This window comes from Colius striatus, chromosome 5 (genome assembly GCF_028858725.1).
Source record: "Colius striatus isolate bColStr4 chromosome 5, bColStr4.1.hap1, whole genome shotgun sequence".
Lineage (NCBI taxonomy): Eukaryota > Metazoa > Chordata > Aves > Coliiformes > Coliidae > Colius > Colius striatus.
In genome coordinates this window covers 159,025-186,396 of record NC_084763.1, presented here as the reverse complement: position 1 = coordinate 186,396, position 27,372 = coordinate 159,025, and the positions used below count along the sequence as shown (strand labels likewise).

Genomic DNA, 27,372 nt, shown 5'->3' with positions numbered 1-27,372 from the left:
CACTCTTCCCTCGCCGACACTTGTCCCACTCTCGGCAAACGCTCCTCCGCCTCCCACCGCCCCCGCCGCCGAGCCGCGAAGTCGCTTGGCTGTGAATCAGAGGCGGGCAAGGTAGTCCCGTCCCAGGCCGGCGGCGGGCCCGCCTCCCGCCTCCTCCCCGCCCCGCCTCGGCCCGGCGCCGCGCCCGCGCCCCCGCGCCGCACGAGGAAGCGGCCTCACGTGAGGGGTAGCGGCGCCGCGCTCCTGCCGCTGCCCGCGGAGGAGGCGCCACAGGCACGCGCCGGCCGCGCCATGCCGACCAGCTTCACCGTGGTGCCGGTGGAGGCGCAGGGCGAGGGGCGGGCGCCGGCCGAGCGCGATGGGCAGCCGCCGAAGGAGGAGGAAGAAGACGACGGGAGAGATCGCGGCTCCGGTGAGAGAAGGGGGCTGCGGGGAGCAGTGCGCGCGGCGCCCGAGGAGAGCCCGGTGCTTTGTGCGCGGGGTAGCGGCGCGGGCCGGCCGCGGAGCGCCGCAGCCCGCGGAGGGGACGCGCACCTCTCCGCCGCGGGCGGCGCCGGGGCTACCTGTCCAGGTGGGGAGGAGCGCGCCGCAGGCGAGGGCGAAAGTCCGGCGCCTGGGGCGGCGGAGCGCTCGCTTCGCTTCGCTTTGTTCCTGTGAGCCGCAGCCCGCAAGGAGGAAGTGCTGGCGGCGCGGGCGGGCGGGCGCTGAGCGTCCCGCCGAGGGGCGAACGGCAGCGCCCGGTGCTGCCGCAGCTCAACAGGCGGGCCCCAGCCGCGCCGAGCCGTTCGGGCTGGAAAAGACCTCTCAGACCCTCCCAGCGCAACCGTTAGGCGCCGTTTGAGAGCCAAGTCCTACTAGGGAGAGACAAGGAGGGAAGGGCCAGGCTGCGGAGGGGAGCCCGGTCCTGCCTGGCCGGCGCCGGGCGCTCGCCCCGGGCGCGGTGTGGCGGCTGCCCCTCTCGCAGCGCCGGGCCCGGGGCGGAGCGCGGGGGTGGCCGGGCGGCGGGACGGGGCTCAGCCCGCTTCCCTCTCGGGTGGAAGGCGCTGCCAGGAAGGCGAGGGGTCCTTTTCCCTCTGGCTCCGAAGCCCGTATCGCTTCCTCTTTCATAAGGAAAAGAGTCGGCAGCGATGCCAAGCGTGGCTCTGGAATCGCAGCCGGCGTGGGAGAGCCGGCTGGATCTTGCACGGTGTTCCCGGCGCTGTGTTACAATCGATGCTCATTATGATGGTGGTTTGGTTTTGGGTTCTTTTTTTTTTTGACGTTGGGTGATCGCAGGTGAAAAGACGGGTTTGTGTAAAAGGGAAGTCCTCACGATGGCCAGCTCTTCGATTTATGTATGGATCACAGACAAGTCAGGCTAACAGCATTTAATGGGATGTGACTGTAAAGAGACAAACCCAGATATTTGTCAAGCTTAATATATTTAAATTATTTTAACTTTTTTTTTTTTTTCTGCATGAAGATGCTTTAGGAACAGGATCTGGTAAAACACCAAGATGATGAAGTTGGGTGGTTTTTGTGTGCCAGAGCTTTCTCAAGTCCCTACTTGCTTATTAAGAGGTATATATGCTGTGTGTAGCCACGTTTCCCTTTGATATATTCAAGCAATGAGCAAGTATTCTGATAACTGCCACTTTTTTTTTTCTTTTCCAAGCTAATGGGAATAGGAACTGTGGCAACAGTTTTTGTCCTGGCTGGATGACAGACAGCAGTACAGCATTTGTCTGTTTGAGCAGCTTCTCTTATGGTAGAAGAGCTAGTCAAAAAAGGCATCAAGTGTAGTGTCTGGCATCTCGAAATACTGAACGTACATACAGGAGATGGTGAACCATGTGTATATGTGAAACCTCTGACAGGCTTGGAATGTTTAGAAATCTTAGGAGAGTGAGGGAAAGAGTAGAGCTGGCACTCTTGCAGTGGCTTACTTCTAACCTTTTAGGGTTGTGACTAAGAAAATCTTCATGCAATTGAGTAGCATTTGTGTGGACTAGCAGTTATATTTGCAAAATACGTTTATTTATCTATGGTCCCGGGTTTATACCACCTGAGCACATTAATGTATGACGTTTTCTTCTAATGTGCCTGTAAAATATGGTTATAAACTCTGAAAAGAGAATGCATTGACTTTTAAACAAGACACAGAGTGCTCCAGTTTGTTTAAGAGATTAAATGCTACAGAGGTTTGGGAAGCGAAGAATGTACTTAATATTGCCTCCAGTGTTGAATGGATGTTTTTATGCATTATAAGTTCACACACTACAATTAATACTGTGTAGTCAAATAATTCTTCTTGCCTCATCCTTCTGAATTCCAAGATACTGGTACAGATAAAAGCTGTTGGAGTAACGCCCATCTGAAAGTCTACTGCTGAGAAGGAGGAGTGCTTGCCTTTCTCCTTGCTCCAGCCTTGAGTAAAAGGCTAGGGAGTAAAACATTTCCTTCCCTGCCTCCTTCTGCATTTGGGAGTTCCCTTCTTTTTTCCTGCGATTGACCTTAATGGTTATCAGACACTGTACTGGGCTGCTTCTGTGTGCTGAAGTGGCAGAAAACTAAAATCCCCCAGAGAGGAAAAACATACTGTCCCTGTTTTGGAGTTGAGGTGAGTGAATGCTGCAAATGAGAATGGTGGGAAGGGGGTGAAACTGTGCGTGGAGATGGGGGAAAAAAAGAGACAATAGGAACTTCCCCTTTGTCTCACCCTTTAGCTTGTATAGCTCAGCATTTAATTTTTTTCCAGTTGTTGAGGAATCCAGAATTTCATCCATTTTGATTGAGTTGTCTGACTTAAAAACGAAGTAGTTCTTTAATTGCTTTGACTGTGCTAGTACCTTTAAAAAAAAAAAAAAACCACAAACAAACAAACCTCAAAACAACTAATCAAGCAAACAGAAAAACACAACCAGAAAACTGCCACCAAACCCACAGCATTGTTTTTCTGGAGGGAAGCAGGTTGTATGTTGTTTAGCTGTTAGATCACCACATGTTTCAAAGCTTAACTAGTATTTTTAGCATCCCATAGTAGTATTTTTCAGTCACACCAGTGTCTTCTGTAGAAACCAACATGGGAACGAACTCCTAACAAATTTTTTTACATTAAAGTACAAGGAATATCAGTGGCAAACCTGGTCATCTACCAAGAAGTCATCATGTAAATGACGAAGCAGGAATGCTGTAGATCTCTGTGTAATGCAGATTCGTGGAAGAACAGGAAATAGTTGAGGCCAGTGTGTGTGTATATCTGTCTGTATGTGCAATGGAGACAGACTCATCTCACCAAGAAGTCTCATATGTTTTCAGTCAGCTTCTGCTCAAGCACAGAACCAGCCTGTAGTTCAGAACTTACTGTACAGGAAAATACAATGTTACACATTACCCTTCATCCCATTGCAGCTGGTCCAATTTTCTGTACCCTGAACAAATGCAGACTGATATCTTCACTTTTTCGTTTGTTTTTTTTTTAATCCCCACAGGTTAGTTAGACTTCCTTGCCCAGTTCGTGTGCTTAGCCAGTAGTGCGCACAGCATTTCCAGCACTTGCTAAAAGCTCGAGTCCAGGGCTATGCACAGGAACGTGGGTTGGCAGTTGTGCTGTTGTTTTACACATCCACTTCCAGGCTTCAGCAACTTGTGGGCTAGAAAAAGATAACCCTTCTGTGAAACTGGATTAGTTTCTAAGTTGTTGGTGCCTTTAGATTTTTAGATTAAGGTGAAAATTTATTTGTGTTCTAAATACACTCGGTGAATTTCTCTTCAATTCTCTTACCCAGTCAGAAGTTAAAGTGTGGTTTTGGCACCTCAAACTGTGGCACTAGGATCTGCTGCTTAAAGGCAAACTACCTCTTCTTTGTTTTCTCATCCAGTCGTTGGATTAAGGGCATCAAATCATGCTAATACTTGTCAGGTCTCTCTCCAGACCACTCAAGGTGTTGATTACCATTGTTTCATCTTAACCCTATCACCTTTTTTCTAAACTGAAGGGTCTTGTTTAGTGATTCTTTACATGGAAGCCATTCCATAGTTACTACTGTGTAGTTTCTGCTCTCTGTCTGTCTTTGAACTTCTGTTCATTGTGAAATGGGGGAAGCTCCAGAATTGCACATGATGATCCAGTTGTGAACAAACCGATGATTGATTTGTTTGTTTGTTTGTTTTCCCCATACCTTTGTCAAACATGGACTTTTTTCCCTTTTCATTCCCTATGTTCAGAGGTGGTTTGAAAGTCAGTGATTGAACTGATATTTTTGTGAAACAATCACAGTCCAAGTATCTCATTCATGAGACATGAACTGGCTTAGGATTGTTTCCCTTTGTGTATATATGTATCTGCTCTTGAATCTACATTGAATTTTCCTGATGGTTTAACATTCATTCGGTCTTGGAGATCTGCAGCCCTCCACAGTTGACCTGTGCCTTGACTATCCTAAATAACTTAAAATATTTTTAAGCTGTCTCATGGCTGGTCAGTTCATGTCTCTCTATTTTTGTTGCTGGGATTTTTTGGTGTGTGGAACAGCGTGTGTCCCAGCAGAATTTCAGTAACCATCTCTGTCTTGGAAAGCAGACAATATTTGTCTTCTCTTTTCTTACTTAGCTATTTACCTGTGGCTTATCTAATATCTTCTCTTTTATTCTATGGCTGCCTTGTTTCCTTAAGTATGTTCACGGGAGGACTTAATCAGAAGTCTTTTGGAGGTCTGGACAGGCTGTATAAATTAGGTTTCCATTATCCATGTGCTTGTTGAGTCTTTCAAAGAACATGGCAGGTAAGACAGGATTTCCCTTCTCAGCACCCACACTGGTTGTCATCCCCCATGACCTCAATGTCATAGTATGTAGTAAAATGTTGGAAAGCAAAATATTACGTCTGTTGCAGATAAATGCATATCTGACATTTGATCACAGGCATGGGAGTTACATACAGCGATTTTCTTTGCTCCGAGGAGCATTGGCTGTCCAGGTCGACTTCTGACGTGTGCTTAGCCCGGCTGAGGTGCTGTAATTGATCCTTTCACTGTTTAGTATACATGTCTCTCTGAATATTAGCGTTTCTGTTAGCTATTGAGAATAAAGGCAGATGAAGGAGACAGAGTCAAGGCTAATAAAATAAGTAAACCTCACTGTGAGGCAAGTAAGTGGTCACATAGCATTTTGTAAGTGTTCAGTTGTTTCTTTCAGACTGTAGCAGTTTGACCTTTTTTTTGTGGAGAGGATCTAGATGCTTAAAATGAATAGTTTTTACTCCATTGTGTCGATTTCATGTGAATGAAATGCTAACCCTCTCTTGCTGTACTTATTGCCTAAGAGCTAAATGTAAATAATCCTAGTCATAACCCAACATTAAAGTAGAATATTCCACATATTTCCACTGTATTCAACATCTAATACAGTGATGTTGACCCTCATGATTGTAACTTCTCTGATCCTGTAATGAAAGTATTGCTGAGATTTTTTTTTTTTAAATCTCTCAGCACTGACTTTGCTTTGGGTGGTAATACTTTGGTAATACTTGTGCTGCCATTGGAATATGGTGAGTAAAGGTCTTCGGCTGTGACTGTTTTCTATTGGTTTTCGTAACAGAACTTGGCTTGTAATGTTTTGTTATGTTTTTAAGATTACTATTACTGCATTAAAAGCTCCCAGGTAAGTATCCTGAAGGCTGATTTTGGTAAGGGATATCGTTTGCTACGGCATAGCAGATCTTATTCGTTGCTGCTGGGAAAAAAAAGAAGTCTTTCTAGTCTCTGCAGTACTGCTGCTTGTGAATTGTTTTAGGGAGCTATATTGACAGGAAACTAGATCTGACAGAAAAACAATTGTTTTTAAGAAGTTGTTCTATGAGGCTTCATATCCTTGAGTCAGCTTACTGCAGAACAACAGTGGTGTTCCACTCCAACACAGAAAACCACCCCTTTTGGCAGTACTGACCTGGATATTTTTTCCTGCATCTTTGAACTGTGTTGTTCTTTTAAATAGATATAAAAGCATGGGCAAGAAAGCAATTAGCACTATTTTTGTTTGCTCCCTGGACTAATGAACTATAGAATGATATCACAAGGGGTTTATTTTCTGAGTCTTGAGCAGCAATATGAAAGCTTAACCAAGTGTGTTGTTTCATTTAAATGGATTCTCCTACCAAATTTGGGCTTTTTCTACACAACTGTTTTGTGGCTTGTGTCATATTTTATGCATAATCAGGCAGTATTTATTTTGCTAGTTGATTCAGTGTACAGGTTGAACAAAGAGCATTTCTCATACATGCTGCAATTTGTAGTACTACAGTTATTTGTATGTGATGGTTTTATTAACTGTTTGGACACCAAGTAGCAGAATTTTAATTCTGCTAATGGTGTAGCTCCTGTCAGGTTTCCTTTTACCTTCCCCTGCCCCAAGCTAATAAGAGTACTTCAGATTTGGAACACGTTTTCCTTGTCTCCTTACACCTTTGACACGGTAGTGACAGCGAAGACAAATTCAGTGGAGAAGATATTATTGCTCTTGGCAGTGGTTGTGAACATTTTTTCCTTCCCTAGTTAAAGAAAAATCCATAGTGAAGCGCACTGGCAAGGTTTTGTTAGTGGGGAGACTGCAGACGTGAATTCTGTGAGAAGATATCAGAACCTCCCCATGTGGGGGTTGTGTGGAGCTGTTTCTGGTAGCAGGGAAGGGGCTGCAGTGGTGGCCCCTGTAAGAAGTTGCTTGAAAGTTACCCTGCCTCTAAGTGAGACCGAGCCAGTCGGGTGCCTCTGTGGTGTCTTTTTGAGAAGTTGGAAAAGGTGGGGGAGAGGTGATGGAAGGAATGGGATGAGAGAGAAGCAACTGTGCCAACTCTGAGGCTAGCAAGTAAGGAGGAGGGGAGGATGTTGGAGCAGAGACACCCCCCCTGCATCCTGTGGCAAGATGAAGGCCGTTGCCCTGCACCCACGGAGGGTAACAGTGGGGCTGAGATCCGCCTGCTGCTGAGGAGGATCCCATGGCAGAGGGATGGCTGTGCTCAGAGGGTCTGAGACTGTGGGGAGACAGAATGTGCTTGCAGCTGTGCTGCCATGGAGGAGACTCGCGCTGGAGCAGCCTGTGAGGAGCTGCAGCCTGGGGGAAGGACTCTTTAAGGACCGTATGCTGCAGGAGGGACCCGCGTTGTCACAGGGGAAGAATATGAGTCGTCATCCTTCTCTGAGGATGAGGCAGGAACATCGGAGACCAACAGGGAGGAACTGACCTCATCTCCTGTTCTCTGTCCCCCTGGACTGCTGAAGGAAGGGAGGCAGAACTACGGGGAGCAAGGAGCTCCAAGACAGACCTACCAATGGCTAAAGCTGAGCCCATTGTTGATCTTGGCTTTATCTTTTTTTTTTTTCTTTCACCCTTTCTTACCAAACTCTGCAACAGCAGGTAAAAGGAGTGAGAATGAGAGAAACAATTCTGCAGACACCAAGGTCAGTGAAGAAGGAGTAGGAGGAGGTCCTTTGGGTGCCAGAGCGGAGATTGCCCTGTGGCCTGTGGTGAAGACCGTGGGATGCAAGTTGTCTGCCTGCAGCCCATAGAGTCAATATTCTCTCAGCAGCTTATGGAGGACTCCACACCAGATCGGGTGGCTATACCCTGAAGGAGGCTGTGACCCATAGAGAGTCTGCACTGCAGGTTTTCTGGCAGAACCTGTGACCCCGTGAGGAGACCCACACTGGAGCAGTGTGTTCCTGAAGGACTGTATCCCATAGAAAGGACTCATCCAGGAGTAGGACTTGGAAGAACTGCAGCATGTAGGAAGGAAGTTTGTGAAGGGCTGTCTTCCATGGGTGGGACACCGGGCTGAAGATGAGGAAGAGCATAAAGGACTAGCAGGGGCAGCACATAATCAACTGACCACAACCTCATTCCTCAACTCCCTGTTGAGAGTGAAGTTGAACCTGGGAAGAAGGGAGGGGTGGGGGAAGGTGTTTCTGGATTTGTTCTTATTTTCATTACCCCACTCTCTTATTAATTGCCAACTAAATAATGAATAAAATAAATAAATTTCTCCAAGTCAAGTCTGGTTTGCCCATAATGGTAATTGCTGAGTACTTTCCCTGTCCTCCATCCACAGAGTTTTTAATTGTATTTTCTGCCCCTGGCCTGTTGAGGAGGGATGGCTTCATAGGCACCTACTGGCTAGTCAAGGTCAACCTGCTACATAACATTTATGAACACTGCAGTGTCTCTGACTTCATGTGCAAATTTTCAAGTACTTGCAAAATTGGATCAAGTTCTGATGCACTAAGTTGTGCAACATGAAGTTCTTGCTACATTGTCCTGACCTCACTTTACACAAATGGTATAACTATTTCTTTGGCAGCTTCCCAACCCTCAAAGTTGACATCCTTGAGTTTTAGGGCGTCAAAAGTGTTACCTGCTTATTTTTAAAGGTGTGACTGTAATCTTCAGAAATGGATTCACGAGCACTTAGCATTATGCATGCTTTAAGATGGTTCCTGCAAACTTTGGTCTTGAATCACAACCATGGGAAAGCAAGGCTTATAATGTCTGTGTCAATTGGGTAGTATTTATTCTAATAAATATTCTAAGCTGCTTCCTGATTTCAACAGCTAGAGTTCTTACTTAGATACCTTAATTAGCTCTATCCTTTAGCCAACTCACAGCAACCAAAAATAAGCAGCATGCAACACGTTTAGGAAATTACTCTGTGGGCCTTTGGGAGATCAGATGTTTGAGTGGTAACTGCTTTGCAAAAACAGAGTTTTTGGGGGGTTTGTTTTTTTTTTTTAAATTCGTGTGTATCTTCTGGAGGAGAAAAGATCCTTCTGGAAGAAGCAACGAAAAACTTGTCCCAGTTCTTGTGTTCTGACAAGGGGCACAGAAGTTTGAAACCTTTAAAAATTAAAAGCATATTCCTAGAAGTTTACCTTGTGAAGACAATAAAGCCTTTTAGCAGATTAATTTCAATATTGACAAATAGGAAGCTTTCATGTCTTTCTTGTAGCTTTAGAAAGGGAAGTTTATCACAGCCTTGAAAATGTTACGACTTTGCTTTGTTACCTGTAGAACTGTGCTGATACAAACTCACAGGGACACAAAGATAAACCACCCCCCGGCTTGCCCTCCCCCTTTTCCTCTGCTGGCCTGCCTTGCTTTGTGGAACGTCTGCTGAGGACTTACCACAAGCTGCTTTATTTCACTAGTGAGGAGCAGCAGTCCCTGGGGAAAAAAAAAAACCCAAAACATCAAACTGGGGAGATACAGGAATTGGACTTCTTGCAGCATCAGCAAGTTTAAAGCAGCTCTTTTAGGGGTATAGTAAGCACTGGAGGAGGTTCCAGGAAGGAGGAACTTTGGGAAATGGGCTTGACAGGTGCCTTCAACCTTTTCAGCCTCACTTGATCGTGCTGATGGCATGAGTGGTAGCGTCACGGAGAAAAGTAGATTTGTGGTGTGGTTCTGAGATTTGATCACAAGAACTAGTCTGTTCTAAGCTGTAATATCCATTTAATGGAATCGAAAATGTTTGTGTGAACCTGTTAAAGGCTGGTATAGAATGTGTAAAATAGATTAATGCATAAACTAGAAAACAGTGATTTACATAATTTGAAAGAATTCACAAATTATGCATCCAGTCTGAAGAGGACCCTTTTATGATTTCAAAGTATTTATTTTTGAGAAGAATGCTTGCAAAATTATTGGAATTACATTTTCAAGCTTCTCTGCTGCATCTTAGTACAAATAATGCGAGATCTTCTTACCTAAAATTAGCGTTTAGCAGCTATACTTATAGTTCACTTGTTCAAGATTTGCTAATATGTATTTGAAGCGTAAAATTAGCCTTTGTAATGGTGGTTCACGCTTTGGAATAGGTTAATACTACTTGTTGATAATGTATACTGACCTTCTTAGTGAAGATATTTAAAGTGAATGTATTTGATAGAAGAAAACTTTAAGTGTACTTGATATTGGGCAAATACATGAGATGTTTTAGTAACTTGATCCTGCCTGTTTCACTAAGCATGGTGTTTATTCCTGATGGAAATCCTTCAGCTTAGTTCTCCTTAGAGAGTTCTGTGGCCATCATGGAGTTTGTCTGCAACATGTGCATGCTTCACACTGCATGAGGCCTTAATCACTTGTTTCAGGATTAATCCAATACTAGTAAGAAACAGGATTTAAGGTCTTACACAAAGCTGGGATGAAGCAACTGTCAGTTTCCTGTTGCAATTCTTGATACGTGAAGAATCAGCAGAGGGGAATGACTGGATTTTTCCTTAATCATGAGTGAACAAGATTATGAAGAAAGTGGGCCAAATCCAAGTGAGTCTCTTTAAAAGACAATGCTTTGGTCCTAAGGTCTCTTTTACTGAAATAGCAGGTTCTCTGCTTTCAGATATTTATAAAGATTTTATAAAGTGCTTTTGCAATGTGTTTTCGTTAGAAGTAGGCTGTGCTTGCTTGTAGTAGTAGCCTGAGTAAAGAAAATCCAAAATCTGGTGATGTCGATGAGGTACATGATTGGTGTAGAATCCTCCATTATGTAAAGAGATTTACAAGGAGTTTAAGTATACCTTGTTCTGCTTTTCAAGATAACTACAAAAATTGTGCTAGTCACTGATAAAAATCATAGAATCATAGAATGGTAGGGGTTGGAAGGGACCTTTAGAGACCATCTAGTCCAACCCCCAAATAATGTAAGGATTCGTGATATAGTAAGTATATGTAGGCACTCGACTAAAAAGCCTGATCACCTGCAACCTTAAAGGAAATTGCACCCAATTCTAAAACCCATCAGATGCAAAAATTCAGTAGCAAGATGTGTTGAGACACAGTTATTTGTGCCTTTTTATAATTTGTATTAAAGCAAGATAGTGGCTTTTGGAAACTTGAGTTTTGTTGGAGGTCTAAAGGATACTTCTATATGTTTTTTGATTAGGAGTGTTAAGAAATTAAATTTTTAAGATTGTCAGAGTTTTCTTTAATTACCTTATTTTGATAGTCTCTATTCAGAGTGGTTTGTTTTTGTTGTGATCAAATACTAGCTAAATGAAAATATTTGTTATCAAAGTTTTTGTTACAAGATGGTTTTTTTTCACCGGCATCTAGCTAGCTGGAACCTGCTTCAGAGTACGTGGACTATGAGTAAGAGTTGGCCTTTGAAAACCACAGAAGATTAGGGCTTTTTTGTGAAGTTCCATTCTCAACTGCGTTCAGCTTTAGACGGAAGCCAAGCTTTTTAGTTTTACACATGCACTTGTTTAGAGAACAGCTGCACCTTATCATAGTCAAGCTACTTATTTGAGACTCTGTGGTTAAAAAGTTTTAGATCATTCTCACTTCTTTGAACACCACCTGTAATCATTTGCCGTGTAGACATTAAACTTTTGCAGCATGACAGGAGACATAGATGCTTGCATTTTTGGATAAAATGTGTTTGAATACAAAGGCAAATAGGAACATGTCTTGAATGTGAACAATAATGTAGTGTGGGACATGGAGGAAGCAGTGAATCTGGAAAGGATTTAGGGGTCAGACTGGAATAGAATAGCATGATCTTGGTTTAATGCTGTGGTAAAGAGGGCTAGCCTGATCCTTGATGCACAGAGGCGATGATTATACTTCTGTAAATAGCGTGACAGAGACTAGTGTTAGAAGGCTGTATTTTATTTCTAAAGCTTGAAATATTTTTTTGCATAAGTTAGAAACTGGAGATGATGATTTTTTGTGGCAGTTTCAAGGTTGGGAAAACGTGTTATGAACTTAACAGCTTGAGATTATTTGGTAAGTATAATTACCCACAAAGAGAAAATATACCAAGTACAAGTGGTTAAATCTGGAAGGTGTACTAGGATGCTATAGCTAAAAGTTTGAAAAGAGACAAATTTAAATAGAAATAAAAAATAATTTGAGATTTTTTTTTTTTCCTAGTAGTTAAAAAAACCCCTTAGTCTTTATAATGGGCTTTTTTTTTCTTATTTCAGCTCTGAAAACATCAGAAGATACACTAGTCAGATTTCAGTATGCTTTTCCGAAGTTAGAGAGTACAATGCAGGAATGAATTTCTGCAGCCTGTGGAAAGGCAGGAAATCAGATTAGATGTTCTAATATTTTTGCCCTTCATCTCTTGAACAATCTCTTGAACAGGCATCCTGGTGCAAATTTATGATCACTTAAACGACCATTTCCTTCTCTACCCCAAGCCCTGCTCTTCTGCTTTCCCTAAAACAAGGGATCTGTAATGCTTTTTTATTTATTTCCATACTTTACTTTTTTTGTTTTGGGGGATCAGAGGTGGGTGGGAAAGGGGGAAAACCAACCACTACATTTCTCCGATGTTGTGATATTGTCATCAGTACTGAGGAAGTGGTTTTGCTTGTACTGATTGCTCATCCCTACACTGATGGTGACTCCAGTGACAGCACAAGCACTTGTGCAGTGAGCCCGCGGACTCATCTGTGTGAAAAGCAGCAGCACAAATACAAACAAAACCAAAATAACTCTGCCAACGCAGAATTAAGGACACACCACTATTGCATTTATAATAAATCCTTCTGACTGTGTGAGGGACAGTGTGAATCAGGGACACAAATGGATGAGTAACGAGTGGAAAAGGGGAATGAGAGGGCCACCTATGATGGAAAAGGTGGCTTCTGCCCATATAAGCTGTATTGTTAATTTCTGTCTTACGCTGTATAAAATAGACCAATTTTGATTGACACAGAAAATTTTAACTGGTAACATACCTCAAAGTATTCTACCTGTCAACATTTTTGAGCATTACTGCTTTACTGCTTTGGAACTTAAGAGGAGAATGGAGTAGAAAAAAGTGCTGTCTTTTGCCTCTATGATCAACGCTTTGAATTGTGACATGCAGACACATTTCTGTCATAAGTTTAGTTTGGTTTCTGGAATTGTTAGTGAGAAATCCTCGGGTGACATTGGCAGCTTTGAATGTGAGGCTAGCACTCTGGGACTGTTTGTGTTAACTTGTGTGGGCTGCATTGCATTGGGAGCTGGTGGCCTGGGATGTTTGGGAGTGCGTATTGTGATAGCCCATGCAAACACTGATTATTACCTCCCAAACTGGAGACATGGCTCCTGCCTTCTCTACTTGCAACTCTATATCTCATGTAGAAAAGAAAATGTAATTTGTTACAGGTAATTTTCATGTAAATACAGCTAAATCCATCACAGTGCTTTAATATTTGTAGAAATCAAGAGTTTTTGCATGTCCTATCCACACAGAAAATATCAGATGGACTTCCAGGAAAAGTACATTTGTTACAGCTTCAGTTTGTTCACTGGTCCATCAGACGGCACAGAGTTGGCTGTGGTATGTGAATATTCTGCAACAGATAACAAATATAGTAAGAATTATTTAAAAACTGTATCTTTGGGCAGGGGGAACAGATTTGTTTCTAGAGTTTCGGCTTTGATCACTTTATATTGAGTGGAATGAAGTAGCACACCAATAGGTGGATTTTATGTGTGTGTCATAAGACAAAGAAAACATTATAAGACATATGCATCTTAGAGGAATGTCTAAAGTGACATTTGTGTTTAATTCCCCTCTACATCTGGTAAGAGTTTTGAGTTGACTGAGAAAAGGTGATTGGCTTGTCAAGCCCTGTCCCAGGCTGCCCAGGGCCCTGGTGAAGTCCCCATCCCTGGAGGGATTCCAAAACCATGTAGCTGTGAGGCTGAGGGATGTGAGTTAGTGGTAGCTGGAGCAGTGCTGGGGGAACACTTGGACTATGATCTTAAGGGTCTTTTCCAACTTAAATGATTCCATTATGTTATTATCGTTAAGCTTCCTCATAGAATTCAACAGAATAGGGTTAAAGCATAAAAGGTGTAAATGGTTTGAGACTTAGTAGTTGTTGGAATGAAGTTCCTGTTTCTAGATTCCATGTTACCTCAAGTGGAAGGAACAGAAATAGTTTTTCCTATTTGCTCAATTCCATTTGATGCACCTGAGGTCATATTTACAGCATTTGTGTCAAGTGTAAATCCCGTCTTTTTTTTTTTTTAGTTCTGTTTTTCTAAGAATCCCTTCTTTTGAAGAACGAAAGAGGCTGCTATCCCAGATGAGCTAAAGATTGGGATAGTAGCTTGTTTTGTTAACCTCACTATAGTTGTTGAGTATGTGTTGAGATCCTAAAACTAGTTCTTTCTACTGGATGGTGTAACACATCTCATTTAGAGTTACATGTTTGTAAGGCTCACTGTATTACTAAGTGTATTAAATAAGCATAGTTCCAAAGTTATTGTTTATGTACTTTACAGTCAATAACATTTTATTGACAAAAAAGCTGAGAATTCAGAGGGGCTTGTTCAAAGGTGTTCTTAATTGTAGGATTAGTCAACAAATTGCAGATGAGTCAGTACTTATCAGTACATTTTTGTGGTCGCTTTTTCACCATTAATCCTCTTTCAAATAGAGCTAAAATAGATAATCCTTGATCATGTAAAAAACTGTAAAAATACTCTACCAAACAGTCACAAAGTAGGGAAAGTGACAAGTACATTAAAGAAACGGGAGACTTCCACAGAGTCTCGTAGTGAAAGGCTATTTTAAAGACTAGCACCTTTAAGATAGGTGAAATATTAATTGGGAACACTGAAGAAGGATTTGAAGAATTGGAAACCTAGGTTCAGTGATTTTCCATTTGAAATCTGTCAGGTGCTTTTGGCAAAGCTTGTTTGTTGGAGGCATTGTGCTCTGACCTTTTCCTATTGGAGCAATGCCAAGTAACTGCTTGTTTAGAAATACAAGCATATAAAGAAAGACGTCACTGTTCTCGTACCTACAATTTAAAATACTTAATGTACAATGCTGAGATTCTGATTTTTACCTCCACAACTGGTTAGACAAAACGATGTTCTTTAACCTCAGAATAGTGAGTACGAATTCACATTTTTTGTCTGGCTACCCTTTTGAAGCTCTAATTGGTCTAACAATGCTCACTGAAAGAGTAGCTCCAGTGACATGACATTCCGTATGAACGCAGAGCAAGACTTTGAATTCCCCTGCTCACTTTCTGAAGAGCAATCCTTTCTTACGGAATTGGAATGATACCAAAGGGAGAATATTTAGTGAACAAGTACAGCTACCAGCTGGAAAGAGAGAGAGTCAGTAGAACTCTCTCGTTAGCGGGTGTTAGCGAGACAAATATTAAGAACCTTATTGTAACGTGAGAACGTGCCTTGTAGTGAATGCTTTGTTAAAACTTCAGTGAAAATTACGTGGTCATTTAACAGAATGGAGCTAAAAGAATAAGTGTTTCAGATACCTTGAGAAGAAAGTGCAATGCTTCCAAAGGAGTTCTAGATAGTGCCCCATGTGTCCATGCTAGTCCGTGAAGGAGATTGTTTTGTGTTCACAGGGGTTTTTCTGCTCCCCTTGCATAAGGCATTGTTGGAGGAGGGAGACCTGCCCAGGCTGTAGGACATGAAGGAATGGAGGACCAATAGTAAAGTGTAGAGAAACCAGAAAATGAAAGCTGGATGGTAGGAATAGCAGGAAGTACATTGGATAAGAACAGTAGATGTGGATGAATTCATTAACAATTCTCTGGATTATGGAATGAATTCCAGAGCTCTAATGGACAATAGCTATCTTGTGAGTTTCATATGGTGGCTTATATGTCATGATACCAGTAAGTATAGTGATATTATGGAGAGTACTGGGCAGGGGAGGTATGGAGAGTGGTAGAAGATCCATCACAGATGTAAATCACGTGTTGCTTGAGGGATGTGTTGCTTCTGCCCTTGTTACAACCAAGATAATACCTTATGCTAAGACTGGTTGCAGGAGCTTTGTTCTGGGGAGAAGTGTTCTGGAGAGGGCAGAGTGGAGGATAAAAGGGAAAAGGGTACAACTTGTTATCAGCTATCCCTTCATTCTGTAGGGAAGAGACTGATGCTGTTGTTGTAACTCGTGGATATAAGGGGAAAAGCACAGGCAGACAAGAGGTGGCAGGTAAAGACTTGAGATGATTTGGAAATGCCAATGTTGTGACAACATCTTTTGTATAGTGTGGGCTGGAAAGCATTGAAAGTGATGCTGTGTTTTTTTGAGAGGTGTGCCAGAACAGGTCAGGGGAGCTTCAGCTTAATGAGATGGATATTTCAGTAAGGAATAGAATACAGCATAGCATGTCATGAAAGAGTCCCTTTACAAAATACTTCCTTTAAAACTGATTTTTCATAAATTCCTGCCTCTACTACTCCAGTTTTCTTTGAGGGAATCAGTAAACTAATGAGAAGGTAGGTTGGGGTTTGTTTTTGTTGTTGCCTAGAAGGTTTATGTGACGGTCTAGTATCAATTGCTTTTGAGTTGTTACTTACTATTCTATAACAATGAGAGGCAGAACACTATATAAAAATTAGACTGTTAAACTGAATTTCCTTAAATGCAGATGGACATTAAGTCCATTTATTTGGGACAAAGACTGTTTGGCAACTACCTCCAGTGTTATCTAGAAACAATCCTTAAACCATCATCTTCTGATTATTTCTTTTATGGTATACTTTGTCTGGTTTATTTCCTTTTTCTTTTCCTTTTTGTTAATAATTTTTGCACTTTTTCCCCAGGGGATGGAATCGCCAGGGAGAGCAGTCCGTTTATTGACAGTGCAGAGGTGGACAGAGGAAATGTATATGAAGGAAAGAATATGGCTCTCTTTGAGGTGAGTTAACTACCCCAAAAGCATATCTCACTTTCAGCTGGGGCTCTGGTAGTAAAATGAAAACAAGCAAACCTCTGGGTTTTTTTTCATCTCTCTTGAAACTTGGTGGGGGGAAAATAAACTTGAATCAATTTTAAGTAGCTTGGCTCTTGCTAACATTCCAGTTTAATGTTTGGATGGTGTAATTAAAAGAGGTAAATTTTTAATTTTCTTTCTGTGTTGTCGTTTATAGTCAAGAACAGTAAATATGCATTGACGTGAAGATACGAAATAAGCTTTCTTGCATTTAAAAGCTTTGGGCTAGGATCTAGAAATTGTCACTAGAGAAAGCTACTGGAAATCAAATCTCGTGGTTTGAACAAAGCAGTGTCCAGTTTTAAAAGGATTAGAAAATATGTTGAACAGGAGACACATTTGTCTCAGAGCAGCAAAACTAGAAAACAAACTGTGACAGGCCATGGCTTAAGTTATATTGTCCAATTTCAGTGTAGACCGTACCATAGCTATTTCTGCTTTCTAACATGATCGTCTGCTTTATCATGCAAGTTTAATATCTGTTTCCTTCACCAAATTATTGTACCCCTTTACAGGAAAAAGCCTGATGTTGATCATGGTACATTCAAGTGCCACTTTTGCAACAAAACAGTACTTTTAGTAAAGTTTAACCTAGGTTTTTCTGCTCTAGTAGCATCAGCTGATGTTGCTTTGTTGCTTGCTGTTAACAATGAAGTCCTCTCATATTGTTTTCTTAGCCATCTTGCTGTTGCATTCTGCCTACTCTTTTATTGCTGTCCTCTTACACCCTGTTGTTCTTCCTCACAAGTATCTTTGCACAGAGGACATGATCATTCTGTTTCCTCTTTCTGTATGATGCAAATGATGTATTTTTACTATTTTTTGCTAAGTCTTACAGAAGATTGTGCTAAGGATGTTGTAAGTAGTGTTGGTCATTACTGGTCTCTGTCACATATGGAATGTCGTACTATTTGTTGACAGAAACCATGGTAGTGGAGCTTTGTCATGGGATTTATCTCTTCCAAGCTGTATTCTGTAAAGCCCTGCCCAAAGTTCCTGTTGGTCAAATCTCTTGTTGTTCCTGATCTCTTTTGAATATGTGCTTTCCTCAGTTATTTTGAATCGCAGCTGAGAACGGTATAATGATGACTGTCTTTTACGTAGCTCTGGCTACACCACCACGGTGTCGGCTTGAAAACCTAGTGACTTCATCACTGTTGCTGTTTGAGTAGTGAATCTTTTTTGGTAGTATATAGATTCTATAGTATGTTTCCTACAATCTTATTATGTTTTCAGATGAGTTGTGTTTGATTTTTGGTATAAACTGTTGCACCTAAGTTCAGCTATTATAACCGTGATAATCATGACCTAATCTCTCAAGTCAGTGAAGCCCTACTTCTTGTCTTTCTGTTTTGCAATCCTAATCTCTTGTCTTCCTTCCTATGTTTGATTTTGTTTACTGAACTGAATTCTCGGGTTCTGCTTTTCTTGGGATCTTCTTATTGTATATGCTTCTCCTGGATTTTATTATTTTGTCATGTTTTAAAGCAAAAACAGATAGTGACAGATACTTGACTAAAGAAAGACAAACTGACTTCTGTGTCAAGTAACATTAAATGTGTGGAATGTGTGTATGTCTGTATTTTCAACAAATTGATTCTTTGGATATAGTGTGCGTGGTTTAAATATAAAATACGAAAGCCTGCAACTGTAGGCTTGAGAGTCATCTTCAAATAACTCTGTGCATGAGAGAGTAATTTGAGGCTACTCTCTAGATACAAGCAAGATGCTGGAAAGATGTCCTAATGACTCACCCCTGCCAGTACAATCCCCTGAAAACCATATTGGGATAGGAATGAAGTTTTGTAATTGACAGTGGCCTATCTCTACGTTTCCCTTATATTTCAGTTGTACAAGCTGTGTACTGCAGGATAGTGTAAAAAAGTGAAAGAAATGTTGCTAGATAACCACACAGCGTTAAACTGAACTCTCGTTGGTTGAAAACTGTCTAGTGTTTTGTCATGCTCATTTTTGAATTTTGAGTGAATCGGGGTTGACGTGTTGAATATGTGTTCAAAGGAGTATTATAAAATTGTGCCTTTTAAAAAAACTGTTTAATAAATGCAATAATCTTAAAATCCCAACAGGAAGAAATGGATAGTAATCCCATGGTGTCATCTCTTCTTAATAAACTCGCAAACTACACGAATCTAACTCAAGGTGTGGTGGAACATGAAGCAGATGAAGACAGCAAGCGAAAGGAAGTCAAGGTATGTAAACTTCATATTGAGACAAAGCTAGCCATAAAGAGAAGCATTTCTCAGCCTTAAAAGGAAAATATATGGATGCATAAAAGCAGGAGCAAGATTTGTAATACTGTATTTAAAACTGAAGTGTTTGCAATAGGATGTGTTAATTCAACGTTAGCATGTTTTAGCAAGACCTTGCTGTAAAAGCCTTGGATAAAACATGTGCAAAGCTTGGACCTGAAATGCACAGCTGTCCTGGGTTTGTGAGGAGCAGCTTTTGTTTGGTAACAAAGCCGGGGGGGAGGGCTGCAATGAGGCCTGCTAAAGAGTTCTCAGACTTTTTTCCTGGCTCTGGGGTTTAGACCCACCTCTGACCTGGTTGGGCCAATGTGGCACCTCGGCCAGCACTAGTTAAGAAGGGAAATTTGAAGTTTATGGGAGGAAGTGGAAGGGAAGGGCAAGATAGAGGTGACCTGGACTCAGGAAAGGTAACTAGGAGGAGCGATGCCAGACCAGAGACACCCTTGCAGCCCACAGCAAGAGGAAGAGACCCTGTGACAGAGGGAGCGACTGGGTCAGAGGAGGGAAGCAGTTTGGACTCCAACCTGGAGGAGAAGAACTGGAGTTGCAGCGCCCAGTCAGAGCAGCCTGTGCAGGGGTGTGGGGGACCCTGAGCTGGAGCAAGGGAGGACGGCTGGTGAGGAGCACTTCTCCAGAAGCGGCAAGAGACATCAAGAAAAGACTGACTATAACCCACATTCCCTGCCCCTGGTGCTGGTTATGAGGAGAGGAGGTAACCGCACCGGGCTGAGGGCTCTGAGCCTGTTAGGAGAGGAGGGGTGAGGGAAAAGTGGTCTTAAAGGGCTGGTTGCACTTACATCATTCGCCCTACTCAGTATCATTTTTCCATTGGATATTTTCTGGTTTATGTTTTGGTTTATGTTTTGAGCCAGATTAAATGAATTTTCCTTTTCTGCCCGAAGCTGAGTAGCCTGGTCTGTTTTGTCTGGGACCTTAAGTGGCAATTAGGCCCTCCCTGTCCTTTGGGAATTCTGAAGTCTCTGGTACTTAAGACTATAATCGTGGCCTTTTGTTCCTGGATGGGCTTCAATGACAACTGCACACCGAGTTTCCCCTTTCTTGTCTTCTTCCTTCTGGCCTTGTGTGAGCATCAGTGCATTTTGTCTACCTCCAGTGAGGATACAGTAGAGTTTGGAAAGAGAGTGTGCTGGTAGATTAATACATTTTCATTGGCTGGGTTTTTACCTAAAGTTGAAATTCAAAGAAAGCTGGAGATGAAACAGATCACTCTGTTAAATCCATAAGTACATGTGCTCCTGTTAACGTGGCAGCAGGTTTTCTGAGTTTTCTCATTTTTATGTGTCGGAGTAAGTATTTTTGAAACTCAACGGATACATTCTAAGAAAACATTTTCTGGCATACCTCGAAAGTATGACACTTGTCAGGAAGCAGTAGAGAGGAAAGGCAAAGGCTCTGTTTGGCACATCCCTAAACACACTTGCTAGAAGACAGCAACTGAATTATTCAGTGTTACCTGCTGGATACTCAAAGTGCCTCCGTAGGAATGGAACGGATGCAACAGTTGGAGTCTGCAACAAGATGTTGGATTGATGCCCCTATCAGCAAGAGTTGTTTCAGAATGAGAAAGCTGGCATCAAAACCAACTGACCTGACAAAGTAGAGAAACTCCCAGGCAAGGACCACGGTGAGCTGGAACTGGTTGAGCATGGTGACTGAAACTAAGAAATGTAGGCTAGATTCTGGGAAAAGGAGAGTACTGAGAGCCACTTGTCTTTGTATGGGAGAAGGGGTGCAGCTGCTGAGTTTGTGTGCTGAGCTGTGGAGAGAGGAGAAGTACGTAAGAATGAGTAAAAGGAAAGGAGCACAGAGCAGAGTAACAGATGTGAAAAGATGCTTGAAAGTAAGGGTAGAATTGGAGCTCATTTGACTGGAAAAGAGATTGATGGTGTGGTTCCTGAATGTATGCAGTAGAACTCTTTGCATTAGGACTTGAGTAGCATAGGAAGTTGGTACCAGGACAACGGACAAGGGCAAGAAATAAAGCCTAGTTGTTTGTTTTAGCTTTTTGCTTATTCTGCGTCTGTTTGTGTGTTGGGTTTCCTTGTATTTTGTTGTGCTTCTGCTTTGTTTGTTTCTCCTCACCCAAAGATACAGCTTGACAAATGAGAGAACCAACACTGATGAACTCTCGCTTTCCTCTGTGCAGCTGGTGTGCAGAGGTTTCTGTTAATGCAGCACAGTTTTAGTCCCTCTGGAGCTGACTGGCCAGGTGAAGAGCGTGTCCTCACTTGCACTTCATCTCCTTTGAGCACCATATGGTGACCTGAAAGCACAATTCGTATGTGTGGGTCTCTTCAGTTCTGTGTCTGAAATTAAGTGTTGGTTCAGTAGTAGCCTGGCTAAGTAACGTTTTTAATAGTATAATCACGATAATAGCATTGATGTTGCACCTGGATATTGGCCAAGTAAAGGCTGGAGTCTTAAGTGGCATTCCCTGATTCCTCATAAGTACGTGGAAACTTGGTATTTTCTTAATAATTTTATTTTTAAAGCACTGATGTTTACTTGTTTATTTAAGTGAATTGCCTTTTTTCACAGCCCGAGTTATGATTTTAGAAGAGCTTCTGTATCTGAAAATGTGTTGTGTGTAACTATTGCTTCTAAGTTGAGTATTTCAACATGTAATTTCTTCAGTGTAGAGGGATGGAACTTCACCAATGAAGCCTGAATGCTTTCGTGTGTGTCTTGACCTGGGTTCACCAGCAAACAAAAAGTACAGATATGCTCTGTTGTGGCAGGTTTTGCAGCTTTTGAAAGATACCATTGTAGTCAGCTCTGAATTTCTGCGAGCCTTGTCGTAATGCCTTGTCTATTTAACAAAAAAATTGGAAACACTTCTTATCGAATATCATTTTGTGGGCCAGCTGCTGGCCAATTGGTGATCAGCGTTTTTCAAAAAGTATTTGGCATATTGATTATGGCAGTAACTTCTCTTCAATGATAGTCTGTAACTGGCATTTCAGAAGACAGTTTGTAAGTCTTTGTAGTCAACAGATAAAGGGGCATCCTACCCCTATGAATCATAGAATCATAGAATGGTGGGGGTTGGAAGGCACCTTTAGAGATCATCTAGTCCAACCCCCCCTGCAGAAGCAGGTTCACCTAGATCAGGTCGCATAGGAACGTGTCCAGGTGGGTCTTGAAGACCTCCAAGGAAGGAGGCTCCACAACCCCTCTGGGCAGCCTGTGCCAGGGCTCCCTCACCCTCACAGTGAAATAGTTTTTTCTTATGTTTCAGTGGAACTTTTTGTGTTCCAGCTTCATCCCATCACCCCTTGTCCTGTTACTATCTGCTATAGAAAAAAGAGATGTCCCAACCTCCTGACACCCACTCTTTAGATATTTATAAATGTTAATAAGATCACCCCTCAATCTCCTCTTCTCCAGACTAAACAGCCCGAGTTCCTGCAGCCTTTCCTTGTATGAAAGATGTTCCAGTCCCCTGATCATCTTGGTGTCCCTGCACTGGACTCTCTCCAGCACTTCCCTGTCCCTCTTGAGCTGAGGAGCCCAGAACTGGACACAGGACTCCAGATGAGGCCTCACCAGGGCAGAGCAGAGAGGGAGCAGAACCTCCCTCAACCTGCTGCCCACACTCTTCTTGATGCATCCCAGGCTGCCATTGGCCTTCTTGGCCACGAGGGCACATTGCTGGCTCATGGTTAGTTTATTATCAATCAGGACTCCCAGATCTCTCTCTGCAGAGCTGCTCTTCAGCAGTTCAACCCCCAGCCTGTACTGGTGCATGGGGTTGTTCCTGCCCAGATGTAGGACTCTGCACTTGTCCTTGTTGAACCTCAGGAGGTTCCTCTCTGCCCAACTCTCCAGCCGGTCGAGATCCCGCTGAATGGCAGCACAGCCTCTGGGGAATCAGCCAGTGCTTCCAGTTTGGTGTCATCAGCGAACTTGCTGAGGGTACACTCTGTCCCCTCATCCAGGTGATTTATGAAGATGTTGAACAAGACTGGCCCCAGAATCGATCCCTGTGGAACTCCACTGGCCACAGGCCTCCAACTCAACTCTCTGCCGTTGATCACCACTCTCTGGGCTCTGTCATTCAGCCAGCTCTCCCTCCACCTCACTGTCCACTCATCCAGCCACACTGCCTGAGCTTTCTGATGAGGATGTTGTGGGAGACAGTGTCAAAAGCCTTACTGAAGTCAAGGTAGATGACATCCGCTGCTCTCCCCTCATCTACCCAGCTGGTTATGTACTCATAGAAGGCATCAGGTTGGTCAGACAGGATTTCCCCTTGGTGAAGCCATGTTGACTCCCCTTGATAACTATCTTATCCTTCATATGTTCAGTGATAACATTCAGGATGAGTTGTTCCGTCACTTTTCCAGGGATGGAGGTGAGGCTGACCGGCCTGTAGTTTCCTGGGTCATTCTTCTTGCCCTTTTTGAAGACTGGTGTGACATTGGCCTTTCGAAGGTTTCATCCAAATTCCTATGGAACAAGAGAGTTTGCCATCACAAATAGGGGATCTTTCTGCCTAAATAGCCTATTGATGTTTTTGAAGCTGGACGCTGAAATTGTTGTTCCGTTTCACTTGACTTCTGTTTGTGAAGCATTTGTGATAAGTGTTTGCAGAAGAAAGTGCTTAATGGACTGGTATTGTTTAGTGCAAAGGAATTAATGTTCTGACTTCATTTCCAGGTTCCACGGATGGGCACTTTTATTGGCGTGTACTTGCCCTGCTTACAAAACATCTTGGGAGTCATCCTTTTCTTACGTTTAACATGGATTGTGGGAACAGCTGGAGTTCTCGAGTCTTTCATCATTGTGTTCATGTGTTGTGCTTGTGTAAGTTAACCTTTTTCTTCCCCATGGGTCAATCTTGTGGTATGAGAGTACAGTTGCTTTCGAATATATGAGTAGCAGAGAGAGATTTCTCCATAATGGTTGAGTATCAGTGCAACTGAGACATGGTATATATGTATATATGTGTGTGTGCACTGAGTGTCATGATAGCCTGTATGGAGTTTCTTTTGAGTTGATCATGCTAAGCTTTTCTTTGGGGTATTAGAATGGAATTTTATTAAATTAACTTTTAGAAAATATTTGATGATTGACATTGAAATCTGAACTGTTCTGCTTTTCCCAACTTCACAACAAGCTGAAGTATAAACTATAAATCAATCCATAGCATTATGCCCCTAAACTAGTATTTTGGAATGTGAGACCACCAGTAGATGATATTATCATAACAATGGCACTGTATCAGTTTGTGACTACTATTGAATTGGAATAGTGAATGTCTTTGGTGGTCTGTATTCTTCCAGTTTATTTTAAAGACTGTCTCAGACATTAGTCGTGTCATTAATTAATGGACTCATGCTGAAAAATCTACTGCTTAATTTACATGGATATCTCTAACCAAAGATACGATTGCTTTTGGTTGCTCTAACAACTTAAAAAAACTACAAAAACCCCACGACAACAAAACAAATCCCTAGTTTTATTTGATCACTTTGTATTCCCCTATCTTTCAAAAAACTTTCAGTATTTTAAACTTCCTCTCTTTCATCCTTCCACAGACTATGCTAACTGCAATTTCAATGAGTGCAATAGCAACAAATGGTGTAGTTCCAGGTAATAAAGAATTTTTTCTTAAATGGTGAATGGTCAAATGATGGAGGTTTAAAGCTGGGACAAGAAACCACTGTAGAGTAAGACATCAGAAGTAATGCTTTTGTCGGGTGCATATTTTCTTGTAACTGATTGATAAATATTTTTCTTAAGGTGAGATGCAATCTTTTAATTGGATCTGAGAATTGTGAACTGTGTGGCGATCATTTGATTCTGTCTGAATGAAAGATAAGATGTTATAATTTGAACTAATGGAGACTTGTCTTCATGCAAAGCAGATTTCTTTACAAATAAGGCTGGTTTTGGTTTTTTTGTTGTTTCTGAATTTGCCTAGACTCTATTTCTAAACACTGGGGCTAGTTATGTTGTTTTCTGCAAGAGTAACAGCCCAGTCTGCTGTCAAAAATCATTTTTATGTAAACACTCTAGGTTACACTCATGTTAACTTGTTCCTCGAGTTATGAAGCAGATTTTTTTTTTAAATGGGAAATCAGCCTGTGAGGCTCTTCCCCTTTTCAGTTTCTCAACATGTTGATTTATAATACTGGTGTTCAGGCATTTTTATGAGTACTGAACAATTTGCCATGTGAAGATAAAGTAACTCCTCCAGCCAAGCTTCTCCAGCTCAGTAGGGGGTTCCAGAACTGATGCAGAAGTTGTCGGGCAAAAGCTACAGCTTGTTCGGGGATTGGAATAATTACATTTCATGGATACAGTACCATTATGAGATATAAATACAACAGAAAATTCTGTTTCAAATTCTCATATTTTATAATGAAATTGAATTATTCTAATCAATGTCCAGCCAGATAAAATGCTCTGCTCCTTTCATGTTTTCGAAGTTCACTGTACAGGCTTTGCTCAACATCTGAGTGTCACAGAAATCTTCAAAGGTTGCAGTTCTTACACTGCAGAGGACTTTGGTTTCACGCTTTTTTGGTGCCAGTTTTAGCTTCTGCTGGAATATATGGAGGAAACAGAAAGCGTAGATAGGAACCTGAGATTGAAAGAGACCTGAGCAGCAGGTCTTGTCTCTTGCCATTATATGCTCAGCATTATATTTAGTAAAAGAATTAGTGATGCATCATAAATATTTTTTTGTTAGTTTCTTGTTTGTTTATATTGAAAAGCAGTTTCAGACTTTGCCCTTTGGTCAGAAGTGTATTCTTATTTGCAGACTGCTTTTACACAAGGCTGGTATCTATTTAAAATAAAGCACTTCCTTTTTCTGTCTCATCTTTCTTCCTCAGTGGTCCTTACTAAAACAAACATGAATTTAAGAGAGGATGAACCAGAGAGGAGCATCCCTTGAGAGGGTTGAGGGGAAGCCTAGATAGGGGATTGAAACTTGGAGCCTTATTGAAAGGGAAATGGTACAGTGGCAATTGAGGGGGAGGGTAGCTTATGTCTTAAAAAGTCTGTATGTAAATAGGGAAGATGAGTGAGAAGAATAGAAAAATTCAGGGGCAAGGTGCATAGTATATGAGCAGACCAGAAAAATCTATACCTAACGCTCTTAAATGGCAGAAGAAAAAAAGACCTGCAGCGAGAATGGTAATGGTTTCAAGTATAGAAAAGAAAAAGAACATACATTAGCGAGACGAATTCTGTATTGTCTCTGTCTCATAAAGAAATTATTCTGGAAGCTTATTACTTGATTGAGAATGGCTTGAGGTTAGAAACTAAAGATTGATTCACATCTCTTGATACCTGTGTATCATTTTCATGATCTACTTTTAGATTGTTTAGCTTGTTTAGCACCTCTTTCCTTGGTGTTTATTTTCGGTTCTCCAGAAAACGATATGGGGATATTCACCTGGCAGTATACATTCTCACTGCCTAGTTGGTGTAGGCATGGAATATAGTTTGTGAATTAACTTTTCAATGGAGATACATGCAGTAGTTATCTTGATTATGTTGATTGAATGATCAAAATTATTGTTATCTACAGCTGTCCTTAATCTAAAGGGCTGGAGTCTTTTTGGTTAAATTCACAGCTGGAGGCTCTTACTACATGATTTCAAGATCTTTAGGACCAGAGTTTGGGGGAGCTGTGGGGCTTTGTTTCTACTTGGGTACAACCTTTGCAGGAGCAATGTACATTCTTGGTACCATTGAAATTTTATTGGTAAGTACAAGTTCATCTTAAGATTACTTTTATTTGGATTGTTTTGAGAGGTTGCTGAGGAATGCACATGACCTAAAATGCATTCTAGTTAGGTAATTTTTGATGTTCTGATGCTGTAATTCCAGTATGTCAGTGTTTGCTCTTACTCGTGACTGTTTGAAAAAGTAAAAAAAAACCCAACTGATCAGCAATACAAAAATAAAAACTGATTTAAATTTGTTCTGCTTAAAATGGAAACCAACAGGATTTGTTAAGTGATATCTACTAAATTTGGACCAGATGCACTACGTCTGTCACCTTTTCATAACATGTTCTGAATACCAAAGGTGCCATAAGTTATGTCTGTACACCTACAGAGTTGCAAGGAAAGCTATATTAATATTAGTAAGACATACCTAAAATTTCAAACCTAAAGGTATAGGACCAAACTGTGGATATAAACTGGAGATAAAAAATGTATAGGAAATATTTCAGTAGATTTTGCAGAAAAAAACTCCCATGAAATCAACTTTGGAAATGTTAAGATTTAATTCAGTGGTTTTGTACCAACTTGAAATTACATCTTAGAATAATAGGGTAGGGGTTGGAAGGGACATTTGGAGATCATCTAGTCCGACCTCCC

General features: G+C 41.7%; 1 protein-coding gene across 2 annotated transcripts in view; it reads left to right on the top strand.

Moving 5' to 3' along the window:
- Window positions 1-209: 209 nt before the first annotated feature.
- Window positions 210-27,372, top strand: part of LOC104555273 (solute carrier family 12 member 7) — a 57,422-nt gene continuing 30,259 nt past the window's right edge. For both annotated transcript variants that reach the window (XM_061996195.1, XM_061996196.1), the window contains exons 1-6: window positions 210-412; window positions 16,570-16,664; window positions 18,827-18,949; window positions 23,690-23,836; window positions 24,571-24,625; window positions 26,620-26,750. In XM_061996195.1, the coding sequence (XP_061852179.1) occupies window positions 292-412; window positions 16,570-16,664; window positions 18,827-18,949; window positions 23,690-23,836; window positions 24,571-24,625; window positions 26,620-26,750 (672 nt within the window). In that variant the 5' untranslated portion in view covers window positions 210-291. The remainder of the gene's footprint in view (window positions 413-16,569; window positions 16,665-18,826; window positions 18,950-23,689; window positions 23,837-24,570; window positions 24,626-26,619; window positions 26,751-27,372) is intronic.